At 46.8% G+C, this 24062-nt stretch overlaps 1 protein-coding gene across 1 annotated transcript in view; it reads right to left on the bottom strand.

The window, feature by feature from the left end:
• MLH3 (mutL homolog 3) overlaps positions 1-24062 on the bottom strand; it is a 126368-nt gene that overhangs the window by 46349 nt on the left and 55957 nt on the right. The window contains 1 exon segment of the mRNA XM_029598418.1: positions 4326-4397. Within this exon segment, the coding sequence (XP_029454278.1) occupies positions 4326-4397 (72 nt within the window).

Genomic DNA, 24062 nt, shown 5'->3' with positions numbered 1-24062 from the left:
CCCTCGATAGAGGATCAGGGCTGAGGACCGGATAACAGAGGAGAAGAATCTCGGCCCAATGGACTAGTCGGAGGACTGGTTAATACACTATCGTTGAAGTTGATGGTATGCTCTTTGCTGCAGACAGTTATTTAGTTAATGAGAGCTTAAGTTTATTCCAGGATTACTATTATCTGTATAAAAATGCACAGTTATATGTTTGGAATGAGTGTCGGGGGGGGGGAGGGTTTTTTTTGCTTGAAATTCCGGGAGAGCACAGAGGTTGTTCATTGAACCCAGTAACACACCGACCACGCCTGCACTTCAGGCAGGCCATAGGGATATGGCGTTTGAAAAAGGGAGGGGGGAAAGGGAGGGAGGTGGGATACCGGAGGTACATGGAGGGAGAGAGAAGGACGAGACGGGGGTGGGGACAAATGGGGCACTGGGCAACTTGGGAATAGCAGGTAGTGTGGGACAAAGGCAAACCTGGACACCTGTGTTTACTCAGTCCTGCGTGGGCAGCCAAGAGGGAACAATGTGTGGTAACCCTGATGCTGGAGTGTTGGTGCAAACTTTGCATGAGACTGCTTTGCGGCTATGGGAATGACTCCACATAATACCATTAAGTAATGGCAGTGCGAATATTTTCTCTGAATGTGAAGGGTGTCAATATTCCACGTAAGCGCCAGCTTCTTAGACAGGATAAAGAGTTCCAATCGGCAGACATCATATACTTACAGGAGACACACCTAGCATGGCCAGGTTTGGTATATAGTTTTTTCTCTGCGGCGCTCAAGAACAGCAAGTACGCTGGAGTGTGCACTTTGTTCAGACAGGGTCTGGATTTTAAAATAAACAAACATATAAAAGATGAAAACGGCAGATATCTCTTGGTTAAATTTGAACTGAGGGGGGAATTATATACATTGGTTAACATACCGGTATATGCCCCGAATATTGACCAAAGGAGTTTCTTCAATAGAGTTGACAAACTATTGTACAATGAAGGGGAAGGGAAACTGATATTGGTGGGGGATTTTAAACTGACCCTGGACCCTAAGCTAGACAATTAAGGAGGAAGTAGCAGAGGGACGGGTTCTGCCCGGCGGGGTTTACGGTCTCTCATGAAGTCATGGCACCTTACGGACATATGGCGCCAAAGAAATGTAATTAGTCGCAACAATACATTCTACTCCTCTGCCCACCAGTCCTATACTAGGATAGATTATTTTTTGTAGATCAGCTGCTGGCTGATAGGGTCACGCGGACGGATATAGGGACCATAGTGTGGTCGGACCACGCTCCGGTGGTTTTATCTGTGGACCTCTCCTGGGTTGATAGAGGCTTCTGCCCATGGAAAATGAATGATTCGCTGCTTCTTGATGAAGCATTTTGCATTACTTTGCAGGAAAAGGTCGATGAATATTTGCACCTCAATGATGGACAGCCGGCAGTAATATGGGACTGCTTGAAAGCAGTTTTGAGGGGCCATTTAATTTCACGGGGATCATATTGTAAGAAAATTACTCAACAGGAGACACAACAAGTGACAGCTGAAATAGCTGCTCTCTCCGAGTCCCACAAATGAACCTTATCTAAAGCCGTATATGCCAAATTGCAGAGGGCTAGAGATAGACTTCGGAGCATAGCTGATGCAGAGTTGGCCGCTCGGGCTACTCTGATCTCTCAAGAGAAATTCGAATGGGGTGACCGATCTGGACACAGATATTTGAAACAGCGAATGCTGCAAAACCAAATTTTAGTGATAGAGGGCCCAGAGGGTCAAATGTTCACCTCTCCCCCGGATATCAGACAGCACTTCCAACAGTTTTATGGAGAGCTGTACTCCGCGGCGCGGGTATCTCTGATGACCAAATAAACAGGTACTTGGGAGGGCTCTCACTACCAACTCTTACTAGTGAGGAGAGGGACCTCTTGGATGGTGAGATATCTCTCCTGGAGATACAACATGCCGTTAAAGACTTAAAAGCAAACAAGGCACCTGGCCTAGACCGCTACACGCCGCAGTTTTACAAGAAAATATCTGTAGTGGCTTCCCCGTTACAAGCTATATTCAATTCCTTGTGAGACAGTAAATCCCTGGGGAGGGGGGCAAACGTAGCTGGCATTACCATTCTGGGCAAACCTGGCTGAGACGTAAAGAAATGTGGATCATACCGGCCTATTTCACTCATCTTTAAAAATGGTGCAGGCCATCCAGTGCTCCTTCCATGTGACAGGGGCCAGCCAATGGCCCGGATACCCTGTCACATGGTAAGGGCAAAGGGCCATCGGCGCCATTTTGATTAGTAGCAGCCGACGGCCCGGGAGATCACTCCCGGGACCCCCACGTACCTGTAAAATGTTTTGGGGGGGGGGGGGGGGGGGGGGGGGAAGCAAAGGGATTAGTTTTAAAGGGTTGGGGTGGGTTTAGGGGTTATTTTTGTGTGCCGTTTTTCCCGCCCTCCCCTAAAACGATAAGAGAACCACCACGATCAATATCGTGGGGTTTTCCTATCGTTTCGGGGGAGCCCCCGATTTCTGACGATTTTGAAAATATCGACAATATTTTCAATCGTCCGAAGCCCGATTCACATCCCTATTATCAGGACTGGCAGGAACCAGTGGCCGCGCAGGGGGAATCTCCCCATCCCCCATAGCCCTTGCCTGAGATGCAGCAAAAATGTTTAAGATGGCTGCCGTCCCTGCACCTAGGAGAAAAGGGTTAGCCGGAGGGTCCCGTGGAGTCGATAGTTTTTGAGCCCCCCGGGGCTTAGCTAATGTTGCAGACCCAGAAAGGGAGCTGCCTTCCCCTCCCGGAAGGCAGCGGGAGCAAATACTGGCCTGAGAAAGCTGTGCGGACAATTCTCCACATGCCACACACAAAGATGGCCGCAGCATCGTGGAGGAGGAAAAAAAACAGTCCAAAACTCGGCAAAAGTGCAGCAAAATTCGTCAAAAATGCAGCGATTTGGATGGGGAGGGCTCCTGGATTGCAGTCCACCAAAAAAGAAATTTTCAAAAATTTGGATTTTTTTTTTAACCACTGAAGCTTGGCACAAGGTAAGAGAGGGAACGGACCACTGGTAATCTCTTCCCCAGCGCCTTACCTGACTGGAGCCCTGCGGGGTTACCAACCCCAGCTTCAATAACCTGCCACCAGAGGGGATGACCCCGCAGGATCTAACAACCCCCTGGGAGGATTGGGAAACACTCCCTGCTGCAGAAGACTTCTTTGTTTTTTTTGTTTTGGTTTTTTTTTTTAAACCTTTATATAGCTAGTTCACTCTTAATTATTTCAAGGGATAGCCTACGCCCCAGAAACAGGGCAAGACTGCAGAGTTTGCACCACCTCCATCTTCTGGAGACAGAGAAATACTGAAGGGAAGCAGGAGGCTCACCAGATTAAGTGAGGGTGCCTTTCAAGTTTTTCTCTGTCTCCACCTGCTGGAAGGGAGGCATAACCCATGGTCTGGACTGATCCGGGTACGTACAGGGAATGGATATTTGAAGCAATCTAAAACTAAACAGGAACACTGGATACAAGAAATAATCTAGGAGTAAATAGGAACATGAAACAAGGCCCAAGTCTAGGACCACAAAGACCAAACACAGGATCATGCTCTGGCAAGGTACAGATCGTGAACCTGGAATATAACTGTGTCCAAATGAACAAGATGGCTGCCAGCAGGAAGTGTGAGCCACAGAGCTGGAAGGACTAAACAGATAGTTCAGGAAATCCACTGAGGACCTCTACTGGCAGGAGGCAAGAACTTTCCCAACAGGGCCTCACATACTCCTTTTGAAAGTGGCACCACCACATGACCCAGGTATTTGGCGCATTCAAAATTTTGGTGCTCTAAGCAGTTGCCTATGTTCTCTGTGCCTAAATCAAGGTGCCTTTTAAAGTACCATTTGCTGTCTGCCATCAAGAAGACAGCTGAGGCTAGGTCTAAATTTTTGAAAACTGAAGTAACAAAATATTTATTTTTGGAGAATCATGACAAAATAAGGAATGCTTCAAGAAAGGAAAAAACAAACAAAAGTTCAGTGAACAACTGAAGAAGAAAGAGCAAAAAAAGTCCCTCTCGCACCAGCAGAAGACAAAAGACTGAGGAGACTCACGCCACATGGCTGTACAGGAACTCCCTCAGAACGTTTTCCGTCTTGGTGATGTTATATGTCATCACCCACTTCTGTGGCTGATTACTGACCTGTTTGTCCACTAAGTAAAGCTTTCACACACCACCACCTATCCCACGGCTGTGTCAGCTGTACTAGTGCATGGGACAGGGGAAGCTTTCACACTTACCCCCTCCCACTCCCACAGGCAATACTCTTACCTGTGATGAGCTGCTCCAGGCGGATGCGCTCATGGGCTGCATGCTGATCCACCAGTACCAGCAGGTTTCCATCTAAGCAGGAACAGAAAAAGTGAGCAATTTTCAGCATCAAGTCAGGCTTTATTTGGCTGTCATTATGTCAATTGTTTTATATACTGATCAGTGTTCAAAAGCAGAGCAATAAATAATCCAAGACGTACGTCAGAATGGAAATAGAATTTTAGCCAGAGATGCTCAGCAGAGCGTGTGTAGGAACACAGCAAACAAAATAGAAGTGAGCCAAAGTTGGGTTTGGAATACTGTGCAGAACAGGGGACAGGGAGGGGCAAGAATGTGAAAAGTTGAAGAAAATTTATTGTTGTAACAATGAATCATCTAATCAACACATTCTGGCAAGGTTGTGGAGAAGATACAAGAATCAATACCCTAGAGATTCTTAAAGATGCAGGTGGTGAATGGACAAGACACCGAGGGAGGATGGTTAAGTGTGGGAGTTATCAGATGATGATGAGAAAGTAGAAGAGAGTTGAAGGTGCCTGAAAGAGAGCAGTTGGAAGAAAAGACTATGTCAAGGCAGCAGCTATGCTGGCAAGTAGGAGCAGTGGAGCATAGCTGGAGGTCAAATGAGGAAATTAAGGCAAGGAGCTTTGAAGAATAAGGTTCAGAGGGATTATCAGCATGGAAGGTAAAGTTCCCAAGAATAAGTGAAGAGGAAAACGGTTCAAGGAAGTCTGAGTCAGTACTCAGAGCTGGTGAGGAAGGAGGAGGGGGATGTATTAGGTCAACAGATGACAGCTATTCAGAGAGACAGTGGGGTGAAGGTGAAATTACTTCTTACCTGGTAATTTCCTTTCCTCAAAGTAGGGCAAGCCAGTCCATACCAGTGCACTCCAACCAGCAGATGGAGACGGAGAACGACTTGCTGATGTCCCCCTCATATAACTCTGTTCAGGCACCAGCCAGTCAGAATTTTCTTGAAAAGCAAATTGTGGATACTAACCACTAAACCAGGGCTTCCCAAACTGTGGGTCAGGACCGCAAATGGGGTCACAAAACATTCAATTGGGGTCACAAGTGCCTCAAATGGCAGCACCCTTCAGGTACCAGAAGCAGCAGCTTTAATAGTGGAAGGCAAGATGGGGCCTGCGAGGCAGTATGCACTCACAAGCCCTGCAGCAGCCTGGTTACAGGAAGCAGGGATTGGGGCTGCTACAGATATTCATTTCTAATGCTTTTGCTGCTGGGCTTGGGAATGAAGTGGGGAAGGGGAGGACTGAGTGCACAAGCCGGTAAAGATTGCCTTGACTTCTCTATCCTCACGTACTACTGAATCTGCCCAAGAGAAAAATGTTGCCCCTTCATCAGCCTGCTCTCGTCTCACTAGTTGGCATCCTTGGCATCCATCTTTGGCCCGGTGCCCAAATGAAAATCTTGCCACTGCTCTCAGCCCAGGTAGAGCTTTAGAGAAGGTGGTTCAGTTGCAGGAACGGTTTGCAGCTTGCATCGTTTGGAGAGAGATTGATTGTGGAGGGTAAGAAAGGGGAAATGAAAGAAGATTGACAGATGGATGTAAGAGCTGGGAGGCTGGGGGAATGTGAGAGAAGGATTGGAGAGGAGGTGATGAGGAGTGATGGGGATGAGAGGAAGGAGGGAATGTGAGAGGGAGGATGATAGAAAATCAATAGGGTATTTTAAGAAGGGGCTGGGGGTGAGAGAGGATCAGTGGAAAGATAGGAAAAGAGCTGAGAGGGGGTGAGGTGGGAAGAATGTAAAAGGTGTTCCCCTGGAGAAGAAGAGGTGGAACACAGTCAACATGGATTTACCCAAGGCAAGTCTTGCCTAACAAATCTGCTTCATTTTTTTTGAAGGGGTTAATAAACATGTGGATAAAGGTGAACCGGTAGATGTAGTGTATTTGGATTTTCAGAAGGCGTTTGACAAAGTCCCTCATGAGAGGCTTCTACGAAAACTAAAAAGTCATGGGATAGGAGGCGATGTCCTTTCGTGGATTACAAACTGGTTAAAAGACAGGAAACAGAGAGTAGGATTAAATGGACAATTTTCTCAGTGGAAAAGGGTAAACAGTGGAGTGCCTCAGGGATCTGTACTTGGATCAGTGCTTTTCAATATATATATATAAAAAATTTGGAAAGGAATATGACGAGTGAGGTTATCAAATTTGCGGATGATACAAAATTATTCAGAGTAGTTAAATCACAGGCAGACTGTGATACATTACAGGAGGACCTTGCAAGACTGGAAGATTGGGCATCCAAATGGCAGATGAAATTTAATGTGGACAAGTGCAAGATGTTGCATATAGGGAAAAATAACCCTTGCTGTAGTTACACAATGTTGGGTTCCATATTGGGAGCTACCACCCAGGAAAAAGATCTAGGCATCATAGTGGATAATCCTTTAAAATTGTCGGCTCAGTGTGCTGCAGCAGTCAAAAAAGCAAATAGAATGTTAGGAATTATTAGGAAGGGAATGGTTAATAGAACGGAAAATGTCATAATGCCTCTGTATCGCTCCATGGTGAGACCGCACCTTGAATACTGTGTACAGTTCTGGTCACCGCATCTCAAAAAAGATATAGTTGCGATGGAGAAGGTACAGAGAAGGGCAACCAAAATGATAAGGGGAATGGAACAACTCCCCTATGAGGAAAGGCTGAAGACATTAGGGCTGTTCAGCTTGGAGAAGAGACGACTGAGGGGGATACGATAGAGGTTTTTAAGATCATGAGAGGTCTTGAATGAGTAGATGTGACTCGATTATTTCCACTTTTGGATAATAGAAGGACATGGGGATAGTCCATGAAGTTAGCAAGTAGCACATTTAAGACTAATCGGAGAAAATTCTTTTTCGCTCAACGCACAATAAAGCTCTGGAATTTGTTGCCAGAGGATGTGGTTAGTGCAGTTAGTGTAGCTGGGTTCAAAAAAGGTTTGGATAAGTTCTTGGAGGAGAAGTCCATTAATGACTATTAATCAAGTTTACATAGGGAATAGCCACTACTATTAATTACATCAGTAGCGTGGGATCTTCTTAGTGTTTGGGTAATTGCCAGGTTCTTGTGGCCTGGTTTGGCCTCTGTTGGAAACAGGATGCTGGGCTTGATGGACCCTTGGGTCTGACCCAGCAAGGCAATTTCTTATGTTCTTATAGGTCCTTTAGAGAGGATAGAGGTTGAGCAAGAGGATAAGCTGGAGTGCGGTGAAGGTGAGCGTGGAGTAATTTAGAGGGGGACCGCAGCCCTGATCATTTGGTTTTGGTTGTCCTCTGGGGTCATGTGAATTTTCAAGTGCTAGCATGGGGTCACATTGGCTAAAGGTTTGGGAGGCTCTGCAAATATCATATCCTACAAACACCATTCAAAATTAACCTTGTGGGGTTTTTTTAAAAAAAATATAAATAATGGAAACCCTTGACTCAGCTCCGCTAATAAGCCACCTAGTACAATCAGAAACCCAGAATATCCTAGACAAAAATGGGACTCATTCACCCGGTTTTGTGCTAGTCCAGCTCCATGGCAGATCCTTGAATCTCATTCAACCTTGACAGGGATCTAGCAAAACAGAAGAAAGTCAGCCACCGTAAAGGCAGCCCAGGGCAGGATGGAGGACTGGTTTGCCCTACTTTGAGGAAAGGAAATTATCAGGTATGAAATAATTTCACCTTCCTCTTCATCTGGGCAAGCCATTCCACACCAGTGGGATGTACCAAAGCTACTCCCCAGATGGGCGGAGCACTGACCCAGCAAAGGCAGAATCCTCTCATGCTACCATATCCAGCTGGTAATACTCGGCAAATGTATGCAAGGAAGACCATGTCACTGCTCTACAGATCTCTGCCAGAGAAAGCAAATGCAATTCTGCCCAGGAAACCGCCTGTGATCAACTTGCCTCGGAAGAGGCGTCCCGGAACCCATATAGGCTGCTGAAACCACTTCCTTAATCCAAAGAGCCACTGTGCCCTGAGAAGCTGCTTCCCCCCCCCCCCCTTCTTCACCCCTCTGGTGAAGAACAAAAAGCCGATTTGATTTCTGAAAATAGTTCGTAACCTCCAGATAACATAATAAATGTTGCTGCATGTCCAAAGGCTTCAATTTCCTATATTCCTGTCCATCCATATCACTGTCTAAGGATGGCAACAAAACTGACTGATTTACGTGAGTGTCCGAAACTACCTTTGGAAGAAAGGCAGGTACTGTCTGAATCTGCACCCTATCCAGCATGATAATCAAAAAAAAGGCTCTCTGCACGACAAGGCTTGTAATTCCAAAATCCGCCTCGCCGAACAAACAGTCTTCAGGGTCAGTAAACACAAAGCAATACCCCGAAGAGGACAAAAGCAGGACCAGATTCAAATTCCACTGTTGTGTCCGTCGGTGCCCGATGCCCTCTCTCCACCCTCCTTACCTCTCCGTCCGCGGGAAGACTGGCTCCCGCTGCGTTCTCCTGCCACTTGTCCTTGGCCTTTCCCAGACCGCCATGTTTCCTGGAGGCCTAGGGGCGCGCGCGTGGCGCAAACCTCGGGGGCGCCCCCGAAGATGACGTCACCCACGATGGATATTTAAAGTCTTGGAATTTGCTAACACACCGAGTTAGCAAGGACATGTATTGACAACGGACTCGCTTTGTCTGTCTAAGCTACTCTGCCTCCTCGGACTTACCAGAGGTACCCACTCCTCGGGGGCCTCGCTCTCTCCTTGTTTTTTCAGGTGACAGTCTGGAACTGGTACTCGCTCCTCGAGGGCCCTCATCCCAGACTTATTTCATATACTCTTCTGCCTGGAAGTCTTCACTACCAACTATCTCAGCTTCATCAGTGAGTTACCATCGTTCTCTCTGAGCTTTCCCTGGAACCAGATACTCGCTCCTCGAGGGCCCTCATCCCAGACTTATTTCATATACTCTTCTGCCTGGAAGTCTTCACTACCAACTATCTCAGCTACATCAGTGAGTTACCATCGTTCTCTCTGAGCTTTCCCTGGAACCGGTACTCGCTCCTCGAGGGCCCTCATCCCAGACTTATTTCATATACTCTTCTGCCTGGAAGTCTTCACTACCAACTATCTCAGCTACATCAGTGAGTTACCATCGTTCTCTCTGAGCTTTCCCTGGAACCAGATACTCGCTCCTCGAGGGCCCTCATCCCAGACTTATTTCATATACTCTTCTGCCTGGAAGTCTTCACTACCAACTATCTCAGCTACATCAGTGAGTTACCATCGTTCTCTCTGAGCTTTCCCTGGAACCAGGTACTCGCTCCTCGAGGGCCCTCATCCCAGACTTATTTCATATACTCTTCTGCCTGGAAGTCTTCACTACCAACTATCTCAGCTTCATCAGTGAGTTACCATCGTTCTCTCTGAGCTTTCCCTGGAACCGGTACTCGCTCCTCGAGGGCCCTCATCCCAGACTTATTTCATATACTCTTCTGCCTGGAAGTCTTCACTACCAACTATCTCAGCTTCATCAGTGAGTTACCATCGTTCTCTCTGAGCTTTCCCTGGAACCGGTACTCGCTCCTCGAGGGCCCTCATCCCAGACTCGCTTCATATACTCTTCTGCCTGGAAGTCTTCACTACCAACTATCTCAGCTACATCAGTGAGTTACCATCGTTCTCTCTGAGCTTTCCCTGGAACCAGGTACTCGCTCCTTGAGGCCCTATACTTTCCAGCTCCTGGGCTTCATTGGGACATTGTGTGAATGTTACATCTGCAAACCCTGCCTACTCACTATATCTCAGTCTCTCTTCAGCTCAGCCTCCAGGGATCGCTGTTCCAGTATCCGAGGGACTACAGCCCAGCCGGGCTTGCCAGCTTACTACTGCCATCTCTGGTGGTTCAGTATACTGTCTAATAAAGAACTAGTGTGTGTTTGTCTCCTAACTCTGAGCCTGACCGGTGGTCCCTCTTGGGATCATTCCCCAGGGCGTGGTCATCTGCCACTGGTCCAAGGATCCACCCTCAACTATCTGATTGCTCCTCCCATCAGGCATCAGATCAATAACAGATTGCTAACTCCAAGCAGACTTAACTCTGATCTGAACAGCCACAAGGGTACTGGGAAATGCAGAGGGGCCCTAAGGTGTTTCACTCCCTTCAAGAACCTAGACACGTCTAGGTATGAAGAGAGGCCTCCCCTGCACACAGCCGCCTTAACACGCTATAGCAGTCACCTGCATCTTCAGCGTGTTAAAAGACCAACTCCATATTCACACCTTTTTGTAAAAAATCCAAAATTAAGGGAACAGGTGCCGAAGCAGGTAGACAAGCATGATTCTGATACCAAATCTCAAAATCCCGCCAAACGCAGATATATGACGAGGTGAAAAGTTTATGCACTCTCTGAAGAGTTTCCAAACTGCCCCTGAGTAACCTCACCTTAAGAGCTGAGCCTTCTCAAGGGTCAAACCGTAAGACAAAACTGACCCGGACTGTTGTGAAATATTGGGCCTTGCTGCAACAGCCCCCCGAGAAGAGGAAGCTGCATCGATCTCCCATCAGAAGACGATGCAGATCCAAGTACCATGGCCTGGGCGGCCAATCTGGGGCCACCAGAAGCACCACGCCTGGATGTCTTTTGCGATAACCTGCAGATCATGGGCCACGGCGAAAAGACACAGAGAAACTTCTCCTGCAACTAAGCACATCTACTCTGAGTGCTTGAACATCCCTTGTCAGACTATAGAACCTCTCCACTTTCGCATTCCTGCGACACGCCACTAGATCCACAAAGGGACAGCCCCAGTGATCCATGATGAGGTTAAACATTTTAGGAACCAATTCCCATTCTCCCAGATCCAACTCGTGACAACTGAGGTAATCTGTCCACACTTTGTTGACTCCTGCTATATGCGAGGCTGACAATGAAACATAGAAACATAGAAAGGACGGCAGAAGAAGACCAAACGGCCCATCAAGTCTGCCCAGCAAGCTACGCACTTTATCCATTTTTTTTCCCTTTTTCTCTCTCCCACCTGTTACTATTGGCTTCCAGTACCCTCCAGCCCTAATTCCCCTCCACCCAATTTAGAGAGCAGCTCTGTATCTGCATCCAAGTGACATCCAGCTCAATTAGGGGTAGCAACCGCTGTAACAAGCAGGCCACTCCCTTGCTCCATACTCTTACCCACCCCTGTTTTTATTTTTTTGTTTTATTTATTTATTTTTTTGGAAATAGCAGCCCTCCATCCTTCCGCTCCGTGAAGGTGGAACACCAACTACTGGCCACTGGCATCCCGCTCCGTGAATGCCTCTGTGGCTACTGCCGCTCCGTGCAGTAGCCACAGAGGCATGCCTGCAAATGAAGCTCTGCCCACGAAAGAAGGGTATCCATTTCTAGAGAGACTTGCCAACTTCAAGTCCCCCATTGGTGATTTATGTCTGACATAACTCTCACCACCTTTCCTTCCAACCAGTCCACGAACTGCAGGAAGGCTAACCAGATCACTCAGGCCTCTAGCTAGTGGATGGACCAAGACGCCTCTTTGGAAGTCCACTGGCCTTGCACCACCAACCCCTGACAGTGCACTCCCCAGCCCTGGAGACTCGCATCTATTGTGACCAACAACCAGACCAAATCCATACCATTTTTGAGATGCTCCCTAAATAACCACCACAGCAACTTCCAACTCACCTCCTCCGGCAAAGTACTCCTGAGACTGGGGATTCCATCAAGTCAGGAGGACCACTGCAGAGGACTCATATGAGCACATGCCCATGGAACAACTTCTATCGTCACGGCCATTGTTCCCATCTTCAGATACGACCAGATAGACCAATCGCTGACTGCAGCATCCAAACCTGACCCCAGATCTTCTGGATGCAAGATGTCAGAAGAAACACCCTGCCTTGCGCCGTATCGAACCAGATGTCCAGATACTCCAGAACCTGAGATTTATTTATTTGTGAGGTTTTCTATACCAAAATTTGGAACAAGCCTTCACTCCGGTTTACAGTTGCAACACCTTTTCCAGCAAATAACGTTAAAAACAGTGATAACAATATAACCGTCATAACATTGTAAACAATATATGATAAATTGTAATGGCTTCAGGTTTCTCTTGGCTAAGTTCACTAAACATCCCAGGTGTTGTAACAACTGAACCACCCTGCTCGACATCACCCGGCTCTCCTCTAATGACCTGGCTCTAATTAGCCAGTTGCCCAAGTATATATGAACAAGAATGCCCTCCTTTCTGAGGGCCGCGGCCATAATTACTATCACCTTGGAAAGGTCCTGGGTGCCATGGCCAAGCCAAAAGGCAACACTTGAAAATTGGTAGTGCCGACCTAAAACTGCAAAGTGTGAATAGCGCTGATGCTGCTTGCGAATCAGAATATGCAGGTAAGCCTCAGAGAGGTCCAGAGAAATGAGAAATTCTCCCTTCTGCACCGTCATGATCACGTATCTTAATATTTTCATCCGAAAATGGGTAACCCGAAGGGCTCGATTTACCCCTTTTGAGACTCAGAATAGGTCGAAACGAGCCCTTCATTCTTGGGAGCTACAAAGTAAATCTGATTGACTTTTTTGACTGGGTAACCAAGGAATTGGATCAAGGAAGAGCGCTCGATGTCATCTACTTGGATTTCAGCAAAGCTTTTGATACGGTTCCTCACAGGAGACTGGTGAATAAAATGAGAAGCTTAGGAGTGAGTGCCCAGGTGGTGGCCTGGATTGCAAACTGGTTGACGGACAGAAGACAATGTGTGATGGTAAATGGAACTCTCTCTGAAGAGAGAGCGGTTTTAAGCGGTGTACCGCAAGGATCAGTGTTGGGACCGGTCCTGTTCAATATCTTTGTGAGCGACATTGCGAACGGGATAGAAGGTAAGGTTTGTCTGTTTGCGGACGACACTAAGATCTGCAACAGAGTGGACACGCTGGAAGGAGTGGAGAGAATGAGACGGGATTTAAGGAAGCTGGAAGAGTGGTCAAAGATATGGCAGCTGAGATTCAATGCCAAGAAGTGCAAAGTCATACATATGGGGAGTGGAAATCCGAATGAACTGTATTCGATGGGGGGAGGGAAAAGGCTGATGTGCACGGAGCAGGAGAGAGACCTTGGGGTGATAGTGTCTAATGATCTGAAGTCGGAGAAACAATGTGACAAGGCGATAGCAAAAGCCAGAAGAGTGCTGGGCTGCATAGAGAGAGGAATATCGAGTAAGAAAAGGGAAGTGATTATCCCCTTGTACAGGTCCTTGGTGAGGCCTCACCTGGAGTACTGTGTTCAGTTCTGGAGACCGTATCTACAAAGAGACAGAGACAAGATGGAAACGGTACAGAGAAGGGCGACCAGAAAGGTGGAGGGTCTTCATCAAATGACTTATGAGGAGAGATTGAAGAATCTAAATATGTACACCCTGGAAGAAAGGAGGAGCAGGGGTGATATGATTCAAACTTTCAGATACTTGAAAGGTTTTAACAATACAAAGACAACGACAAACCTTTTCCGTCAAAAAAAAAATCAGCAGAACCAGGGGTCACGAGCTGAAGCTCCAGGGAGGAAGACTCAGAACCAATGTCAGGAAGTATTTCTTCACGGAGAGGGTGGTGGATGCCTGGAATGCCCTTCCGGAGGAAGTGGTGAAGACCAGAACTGTGAAGGACTTCAAAGGGGCGTGGGATAAACACTGTGGATCCATCAAGTCTAGAGGACGTGAATGAAGAGGGGGTGGCTTGCGGGAATGAAGGCTACTACCTGGAGATAATACCCTTATTCAATATAGATACACACGGTTAATGCGACTCCAACATTGCTCTAAGCTTCAACGGTAAGAGGAAATGTGGAAAAAAAAAAGGAAGGATTTGCATTCACAAAAAAGCAGGGTGTAGCTTGCTTGTTACGGCAGTTACTACCCCCAAACCAAATAAGCCTGATACTTTACTTTCAATGCATAGCTCTCTGCTTCAACGACAGGGGAGAAGGTCTGATACTTCACTTTCAATGCATAGCCAGCATAGCTCTCTGCTTCAACGGCAGGGGAAAAAGTCTGATACTTCACTTTCAATGCATAGCCAGCATAGCTCTCTGCTTCAACGGCAGGGGAGAAAGTCTGTTACGTCACCTTCAACGCATAGCCAACATAGCTCTCTGCTTCAACGGCAGGAGAGAAAGTCTGTTACTTCACTTTCAAAGCATAGCCAGCATAGCTCTCTGCTTCAACGGCAGGGGCAATGTAGAAAAGAGTATCTATATATATAGACAACAACCAACAAGGACTAAATTACATAGTCGAGTAAACAAAAGCATGGGTGTAGCTTGCTTATTGAGGCGGTTACTACCCCTAACTGAGCTACATATTCAATTAGATGCAGTTCCAACACTGCTCTCTACATTAATGGTGGGGTGGAAGGGAAATAAAACTAAAAGGTACTAAGAGCTAAGCGTAACAAGAAAGAGGAAAAAAAAAGTGCATAGCTTGCTGGGCAGACTGGATGGGCCGTTTGGTCTTCTTCTGCCGTCATTTCTATGTTTCTATGGAATAGTGCCCTGTACCCTTCTGATCCTTTGGAACTGGAACTATGGCCATCAGGGCAAGCAGCCGCTGCAACGTGGACTGGACTACTGACTTTCCCACGGAGATGCAGGGGAAATCATAACATCTGAGAGAGGACAGATAAGTTCCAAAGCATATCCACCGAGTACCACTTCCAAAACCCACTGTTCAAAAGTGATGTAGGTCCACCTCCAATAAAACAGACAGGAGTCTGCCTACCTCTGGAACTGGAGGATGGACCCCCAAAACTTCATTGGGAGGATCGAAGTGTTCTGGATTCAAAGGCGCCATCCTTACGTGGCTTCTTTGCCTGAAAGGACTGAGACCTACCGAACGTACAAGACCTCTGACTACTCACACCTCTGTAGGAGCGAAAACTCAGAGAGCTCTAAAATCGCCCTTTCACAAGAAGAGTGTTGACTTCTTATCCTCTGGTAATCAAGGAAATTTCAACTCTCCCCACTAATCCAGCTTCTTCTCTAATTCCTCCCTAATCAACAAACACCTCTTAAAAGGCAACTTGGTAAGGTTCAACTTCGAAATAGTATCAGCAGACCAGTTTCACAGCCAAAGGAGACTTCGGGCTGCAATCACCAAAGCCACTTCACGAGCTGCCATACATGCCAAATTATACTCAGCATCTGCCAGGAAAGCCTCTCCCGGTTCCAGGCATGGGCCATTCTCTCCCAGATCTTCCTGGGCCAACTGTAACCCAGCCCTTGCCACCATATAACAGCAAGCGGAGATTTGGAGATTCATGGTCATCGCTTCAAAGGCCTGCTTCAAAATTGCCTGAATCTTCTGATTTTGGGTGCTCTTTAAAAGCCGCACCTCCTTCTACCAGATTGGTTGTGCACTTTGTCACCGCAAAGACCAAGATGTCCATCTTGGGAAACCGGAGCTGCTCCCTAGCTTTAGGATCCATAGGATACAATCCTGCTAAAGAGTGAACTCTTTAAAATTAGCCTCAGGTGCGCCCCATTCCCAATTATTAGCTCCTGGATGGTCTCATGCAGAGGAAAAAACTAGGATGCCTTGTGCAAGCTAACCATTACTGGGTTTTATTGATTTAAGTTCACCTGCTGGCAATTTCACCTCATTAAACCAGACATCTCGGCCATGTGAAAGAGCTGAAGCATCGTTCTATGAGGCTCAGCATCTGGAAGAATCTCCCCCTCTTCCAAGAATGGCTTGTCAAGATCCAGACTCCCCACCTGAGTCTCCTGAAGGATCCCCCATCTTTTCCTCTTTCAGTCTGTCTCCTCCTCTTCTTCCCCCTCCTGAGAGGGGACAAGGGCCCCTTGGAGTGCTTCCTTGGACCCAAGGAGGGAGACCTCTGAAACGAGCAATCCCTAGCTTCCCTCCTGGGGCCCTTCCCACCCCTGACAGCCTAAAAGCCCTTAAAAAATTCCACCCATGAAATGGCGGAAAGATCCATCCCCAGGGTAGGCAAAAACTTCTCTGAGCCAATTCCAGAGGGGATTGGTAAGAGAGGAGGCGGAGAAGACTCCTCACCCTCCCTGGTAGGAGCAGCCACCATGCATAATGCCTGTAAAATGAGAGCCTCTGAAGTCCCTGCAGTGACAAATTCCCCTGAGGAGACATCTCTCTGGGCCTCAACACACTTTTTTTTTTAATATATATATTTTATTGCATCAATAAAACATGAACATTGTGTATAATACAACATCTAAACACATTTTGTATATATACCAATACATTAACACATAATCAATATCAAATCTTGTCTCTTAGGTTCCCCCCCCTCCCCTTCGATAGGCGAGCATTAACATAACATTTTCCCAGTTAAGCAATACAGCGTCTTGCCAAGATCAATTTAAGGCCAGGATTATAGTTGCAGCAGTTCATACGATGCAATAATTATGACTAGAAACGCTCGATAGGTCAGACTGTAATTACTAGCAAAGTTCCAGACTCACTATTAAGCTAGGGACATGTAATAAAAGATAATGTAAACTCTGCGGCAGAACTCCCTCCGATTCTACGTTCCATCATACAGCACTCTGTGATAGCCAGTCACCGAGGGGTTGCCAGATTTGCAATCTGCTTGTGCTGGTAGCGGATGAAAGAGCAATTCCCCTATGACGCGTCCAAAGCTTGTGCAGTCTAGCCCGTAGGGCTTTTATAGAGGGCAGGTCCACAGATCTCCACTGCTGTGCTAGCTCACATCTAGCGGCTATTACAATCAATTGGGCCAATTTGCTGTTAGCCAGTGTTGTATCCATGGGTAGGTTTAAGAGAGCTTGTTCAGGGGATAAAGTAAATCGCTTCCTGCAGGATTTGTTGTATAATGTGGGATACTGAGTCCCAGAAGGTCATTACCTTGGGATAAGCCCACCACATATGATAAAAAGTACCTATCTGACCACATCCTTTCCAACATAGAGGGTCATTTGAGTAAGCGATTTTATGCAGGCGGTCAGGCGAGTAGTACCACCTTAAAAGTACTTTATAACAATTCTCTGCCAAGTTGACATAAGGAGATCCTCTCTTTGTAGCTACAAATATGGAATCCCAAAGGGCATCAGAGATTGGACGCCCTAGATCTGCCTCCCAAGCTTTCATACATGTGGTTTATCATGAAGGTCTTTAATAATAAAGTTATACATCTGTGATATCACTCTCCTGAAAGCATCTGCATGGTCACACCAGTTCTCCAATTGTGTTTTGCCCATTCCCAGTTCCCTACCTATTCCCTCAGTTTGGAAGAAATGACGTATTTGTAAATATGCAAATATATCTGGGGGGGGTAAATTATATTTTTCTTGTAATGACTGGAATGAGATGAAAGCTCCCTGTTGCCATAAGTGGCCCAGGCATCTGATACCTTTTGATTCCCACTTGGAGAAGAATTTCATCTGACTTCCAGGAACCAGTTTAATATTGGCAGTAAAGCCAGAGCTATGGAAGTACTTCCGATCTCCCACCAGGGAACTTTTCCACGTCTTCCAAACTTTGAAAGTAGTGTCAACCAGCAAGGAGATAAATTGGAGAGGGAGCCATGTTTGCCGTGGTTGCCATACAAGAGCCCTAAGGGGCATTTTGCCTAGTAATGCCTGTTCAATATTACTCCATTGCTTTTGTACGCCCTTTCGATGCCAATCAATCACCGCCCGCAATTGGAAAGCCATAAAGTACCACTGGAGATTTGGCACCCCTAAGCCCCCTCTTATTCTGAGCCAAAACATAACTTTTTGTGATACTCTGGGGGGCTGCCGGCGCCAAATGTATGAGAAAATCCGCTGCTGCCATTTGAGAATGGTAGCGGGAATATGTATAGGTAGTGACGGAACAGGTATCCTAGGCATGGAAGAATATTCATGGAGGAGATTCTTCCGAACCATGAAAGATATAATTCGGACCATCTATCCAGATCTCTAAATATCTTGTAAATAAGAGGTGGGTAGTTTAGTTGGTAAAGCTCCTCTGTGTTGTTGCTAAGGTAAACCCCTAAATATTTTTCTTTTGAGCCCATTGAAAGGGAAATGATATCTGGAGACCCAGAAGCTCTGCTTTGGGAACTGATATATTCAATATTTCAGATTTTTCTATGATGAGTTTATTAATTAATTTATTTATTTATTTAGGATTTTTATATACCGACATTCTCAATACAAATATCGAATCAGGTCGGTTTATATATAACAAAACTTTCGCACAAATGGCGATACATGGAACAGCGTTTCTTAACATGAAGCCAGATTCTTGGCTGAAACTCTGAAGTTCAGTCAAAGTCTCACTTAGAGCTTGGGTCGGATTGGTTAATGTGAATAAGACGTTGTCGGCGAATATCAACATTTTATAGTCATTGTCGCCTACTACAATACCCTGTATTTGAGGATTATTGCAGATCCTAGTTGCTAGGGGTTCCAAAAATATGGTGAATAATAGGGGGGGGGGGGGGGTAAGGGGCAACCCTGTCTCGTCCCCCTTGTGATTGAGAATGCCTCCAAAAATATTTTATTTATTTAACAGTTTTTATATACCGATGAACGCTGGGAACATCTCATCAGTTAACAAGAAACAAAAATTAGCAACTGGCTTTACATTAAACATCGAACTGAGGGTGAAGGGCGGAGGAAGGGTAGAGAACAGGGTTGGGTTGGGGAGGGAAGGGAACAAGGGTGGGGCGGCTGAAGGAAGGAGGGCAAAAAGTGGAGGGAAGGTAGAGATCAATAACTGGGAAATGAGGAAACTAACATTAACCATCGAATCAAATTCAAACAGAGCATAGGTATATACATGGAGGAAGTATGCACAAGTTTCAACAGCAAGATAAATTACAATGTACAAATTTCAAGTTTCAACAGCAAGATAAATTACAATGTGAGATATGAATTTAAGCTGACCTATCAGAGATAGGGGTTTGTGTAGAGGGGAGATAGACATTACAATGGAACTGGAGCTAAAGGTACACAAGGTATAAAAGCCTGGTACACAAGGTACAAAAGCCTGTAATTAAACTAAATACGACCTATATATAACATCTAGTTTTTACAAGGAAAATTTAACACCTAGGTAAACAACCTAAATATAAGATCTAACTCTTAGAAGGAGGAATTATATATAAATAGGCGGGAGGGGTTTGCAGGTGAAAATAATAAGGTGTATAGTAGGTTAAGCTGATATATCATGCAAGGATTTGTCTGCATAGGACGAAAGGTTACAACAGGTATTAGGTAGTAGGGAACTATTGCGCGTAGAAACATGGGGGCAACTGAGGAGGGTGGAGGAGGGAGGGACTGGTGGCGGCGTGAGTTTAGGTGTAAGCCTGTTTGAAGAGCCAAGTTTTAAGGCTCTGCTTAAATTTTTTTGGGCATGATTCTTGTCGGATTAAGGAAGGTAGCTTGTTCCAGAGGGTAGGCCCCGCTAGGGAGAAAGCCCGTTCTTTGGTCGAGCGTAGCTTGGTGAGTTTGGAGGAGGGGGTATGCAAGGTGTTGTTTCCTAGTGGGTCTGAGTAGGGTTATGAAAAATGAGGTGTTCTCTAAACCAGTTCATGTTATGGTTGTGTAGAAATTTATGGATTAGAGTGAGGGATTTGTATATGATTCTAGATGTGACGGGTAACCAGTGAAGATATTTGAGCACAGGGGTAATGTGGTCATGTTTGTGTGTGCTGGTGAGGATACAGGCTGCTGCATTTTGGAGAAGTTGGAGAGGATAGACGGTGTTTTTCGGTAGGCCTAGCAGCATGGCATTACAGTAATCTATTTTCGATAGGATAATGGCTTGTAAAATCGTGCGAAAGTTATTAAGGTGTAGAAGGGGTTTGAGTTTTTTCAGGTGTGCAATTTGAAGAAACAGTCTTTAATTGTGGCATTGATTAATTTTTTTAAGTTAAAGTGGTTATCAAGGGTGAAGCCGAGGCTACGCACGTGTAGTGGGAAGTTGATATTAGTATGGGGTGCATTAGTCGATAGAAGTGGTGGGTTGATTAGGGATGTGAATCGTTTTTTGACGATTTAAAATATCGTCAGATATATTTTAAATCGTCAAAAATCGTTAGGGCCACGATACAATACCAATTCCCCCGATTTATCGTTAAAAAATCGTAAGTCGGGGGAAGGGGGAGGGCAGGAAAACCGGCACACTAAAACCCCCTAAAACCCACCCCGACCCTTTAAATTAAATCCCCCACCCTCCCGAACCCCCCCCCAAATGCTTTAAATAACCTGGGGATCCAGCGGTGGTCCAGAACGGCGGCGGTCCAGAACGGCCCCCTCAATTGAATCCTGTTGTCTTTAGCCAGCGCCATTTTGCAAAATGGCCGCCGCAAAATGGCGGCGGCCATAGACAAAAACGATTCGACGCAGGAGGTCGTTCCAGACCCCCGCTGGACTTTTGGCAAGTCTTGTGGGGGTCAGGAGGCCCCCCCAAGCTGGCCAAAGGTTCCTGGGAGTCCAGCAGGGTTCAGGAAGCGATTTCTTGCCGCGAATCGTTTTCCGTACGGAAAATGGCGCCGGCAGGAGATCGACTGCAGGAGGTCGTTCAGCGGGGGTTCCGGACCGCCGCTGAACGACCTCCTGCAGTCGATCTCCTGCCGGCACCATTTTCCGTACGGAAAACGATTCGCGGCAAGAAATCGCTTCCTGAACCCCGCTGGACTCCCAGGAACCTTTGGCCAGCTTGGGGGGGCCTCCTGACCCCCACAAGACTTGCCAAAAGTCCAGCGGGGGTCCGGAACGACCTCCTGCGTCGAATCGTTTTTGTCTATGGCCGCCGCCATTTTGCGGCGGCCATTTTGCAAAATGGCGCCGGCTGAAGACAACAGGATTCAATTGAGGGGGCAGTTCCGGACCGCCGCCGTTCTGGACCACCGCTGGATCCCCAGGTTATTTAAAGCATTTGGGGGGGGGTTCGGGAGGGTGGGGGATTTAATTTAAAGGGTCGGGGGTGGGTTTTAGGGGGTTTTAGTGTGTCGGCTCACGATTTTAAAGATTTTCACGATAGTTTACACACCCAAACGGCAACAATACGATTCCCTCCCCCTCCCAGCCGAAATCGATCGTTAAGACGATCGAGGACACGATTCACATCTCTAGGGTTGATGTTGTGGGGAGATATGAGGAGGAGCTCAGTTTTAGAAGTGTTGAGTGTGAGAAAATTATTTGACAGCAGGGTACTAATGTCCGCAAGGGCAGCTTTCCAGGTTTCAATCGCTTTATTTAGAGTATCAGTGACAGGTATGAGGATCTGAACATCATCCGCATATATAAAGTGCGGAAGGCCTAGGTTAGAGAGGAGATGGCAGAGCGGTATGAGATATATGTTGAAAAGGGTAGAGGAGAGAGAAGAGCCTTGAGGTACACCTTGAGTAAGAGCAGTAGGCTTGGAGATGCAGTTTCCGATTTGAACACTGAATTGTCTGTCATTCAGGTATGAATGGAACCATAGGAGTACAGAGCCTGAAATGCAATCTCAATGAGGCGTTCTATTAATATGTGGTGGTTGACAGTGTCAAAAGCAGAGGAGATATCAAGAAGAATTGATCGCCGGACCGCCTTGCCTCACCGCAGCGCAGAGGACTTCCGACGTTGCCACTTTCCAGGTAGGCCCCTGCTGCGGCCTACCTCCCTCAGACCCGCGATTTAAAACTTACTCAAGAGACGAGCTGCCAGGCGCTACCTCCACGGTAGGCCCTGCTCTCAACCAGACGGCCCTCCACGGAGGGCCCTCACTGCACAGGCCTCTCCGTACTCCAGCAGGCCCGATCCCCCGGCATCCCACCGTCCTCCGAGGGAGTTAGCAGTGCCGGCTCCTCTGCCTCCTCCTTACTTGGAGGAAAGCCCCAGTAGGGCCGCCTCTCTTCTCTCTCTCTCCTCGCGACCTCCGACCCCGTCCACAGACGCTCTCTAGGCAGCGACGTGGGACCTGAGCATTATTTAAAGAGCAGGAGCGCGCCTTTGGCGCCGCATGCCTGTGTTGCACACCTAAGGAGCGCAACAAAGGGGCCTGCCCCTTAGTGCGCCCCTTCGTGCAGCCACTGAGTGCGACAGCCTTCCCCTCTCTTCACCACTCATACAGGGGATCTTCTACTTCCCTAGCAACAGCCATCAGCATCCTACCCCTGACACTCCAACAACTAAACCTACTAAGATGCAAACGTACCCCATACCTATTATTACCCACCTCTACCATAACAGAGGAAAACTAGCAACCCCTACTCATCCGCTTCTTAAGAGATCACTGATTCCTATCATGACTTCTCCCCTCACTCAGTTCCTTGGTCTCTCTTTAATCACGCTAACGCTACTCAACAAACAATCCCTCACCAAAAAAACACATTCTCAACGACTACCTTTTGGATTCTCAACCTGATATCTGTGCTATCACCGAAACGTGGTTGAAAAATACAGATATAGCTCTGACCAACCAATTGCCACTACAGCTCTATGATATATCCTCAATACCCAGGCTTAAAAAAAGAGGGGGTGGATTACTGTTAGCGGCAAAAAAAAGAGCTCAGATTAATTCCTCACTGAAATTGGCCTCCAAAATAGAAAATCGGCCTTTTCAAATCTAACCAATTACAAATCTGCCTAATCTACGCCCCCCCTGGGCTCCTAGAATCAGACCCATCTCCTCTCATTGAAATCATAGCAAAACACATCAACACAGACTCCCCTGCTATTATTTTGGGGGATTTCAACATCCATGCAGACTCGATCCCACTGACCCCTAACTGCGAAGCCCTTCTATCCTCCCTCATGGCCATGGGTTTCAAGCAAATCATCAACAAACTCACCCAAAAGGCAGGCCACACCTTGGATCTCATCTTCATAAATGAATCCATCTCGCCTATTGCCCATCCCTCTTGTACCCCAATCCCATGGTCTGACCATTCGATGATCTCCACAACTCTCATTAAAGAAAAGACTGACCCCCCCCTTCCCCAAAACGAACATCCACTTCAGAAAATCCTGCTCCATGGACGACCTCAGCTCCCACCTCTCTACGGACCGACAAAACCTTGACCTCTCCAACGCAGACTCTGCCATGACCTCATGGCTCAACATCACAAACTCTGTAGCTAATAAAATATGTCCCATGACATCGAAGGAAATTAACCCTGCCCGACAAAACAAAAAAACCTTGGCTCTCACTAGAACTAAAGAACCTTAAACAAGAGCTACGACACAAAGAACAACGATGGCGCAAGGACCCCACCCCCGCTTCACAGTCAGCCTACAAAGCCTCTGTGCACTACTACAGGAACACCATACTACGCACTAAGAGAGATTTGTACGCCAATAAAATCCACAACTTTCTCTACGACGCAAAGGCCTTGTTTTCATATGTCTCAGTACTTATAAAACCCACTCCCCCAACCATCCCTGACGACGAAGCCCAAAATAAATCCATCGAACTAGCAACGTTCTTCGAGAGGAAAATCATCAACTTACTAGCTCCTCTGATCCCCTCGAATAACCAGCCCCCTCCCTTTTATCCAAAAACCAACTCTCGACTCCTTCGAACTCACTTCATCCCTAGAAATCGAATCCATCCTCAAGAACATGAAGCCTTCCTCTCACCCCTCCGACCACATACCTACTAAACTCCTACTTACCATCCCCAACATCATCTCCAAACCTCTGGCGGATATTATAAACTGCTCCCTTTCCCAAGGATCTGTTCCCGACCTCCTTAAACTCGCCACACTTAAACCTCTACTAAAGTAACCCAACCTGGATCCAGC

This window comes from Rhinatrema bivittatum, chromosome 4, assembly GCF_901001135.1.
Source record: "Rhinatrema bivittatum chromosome 4, aRhiBiv1.1, whole genome shotgun sequence".
Taxonomy (NCBI): Eukaryota; Metazoa; Chordata; class Amphibia; order Gymnophiona; family Rhinatrematidae; genus Rhinatrema; species Rhinatrema bivittatum.
This window is presented reverse-complemented; position numbering and strand designations above follow the sequence as displayed.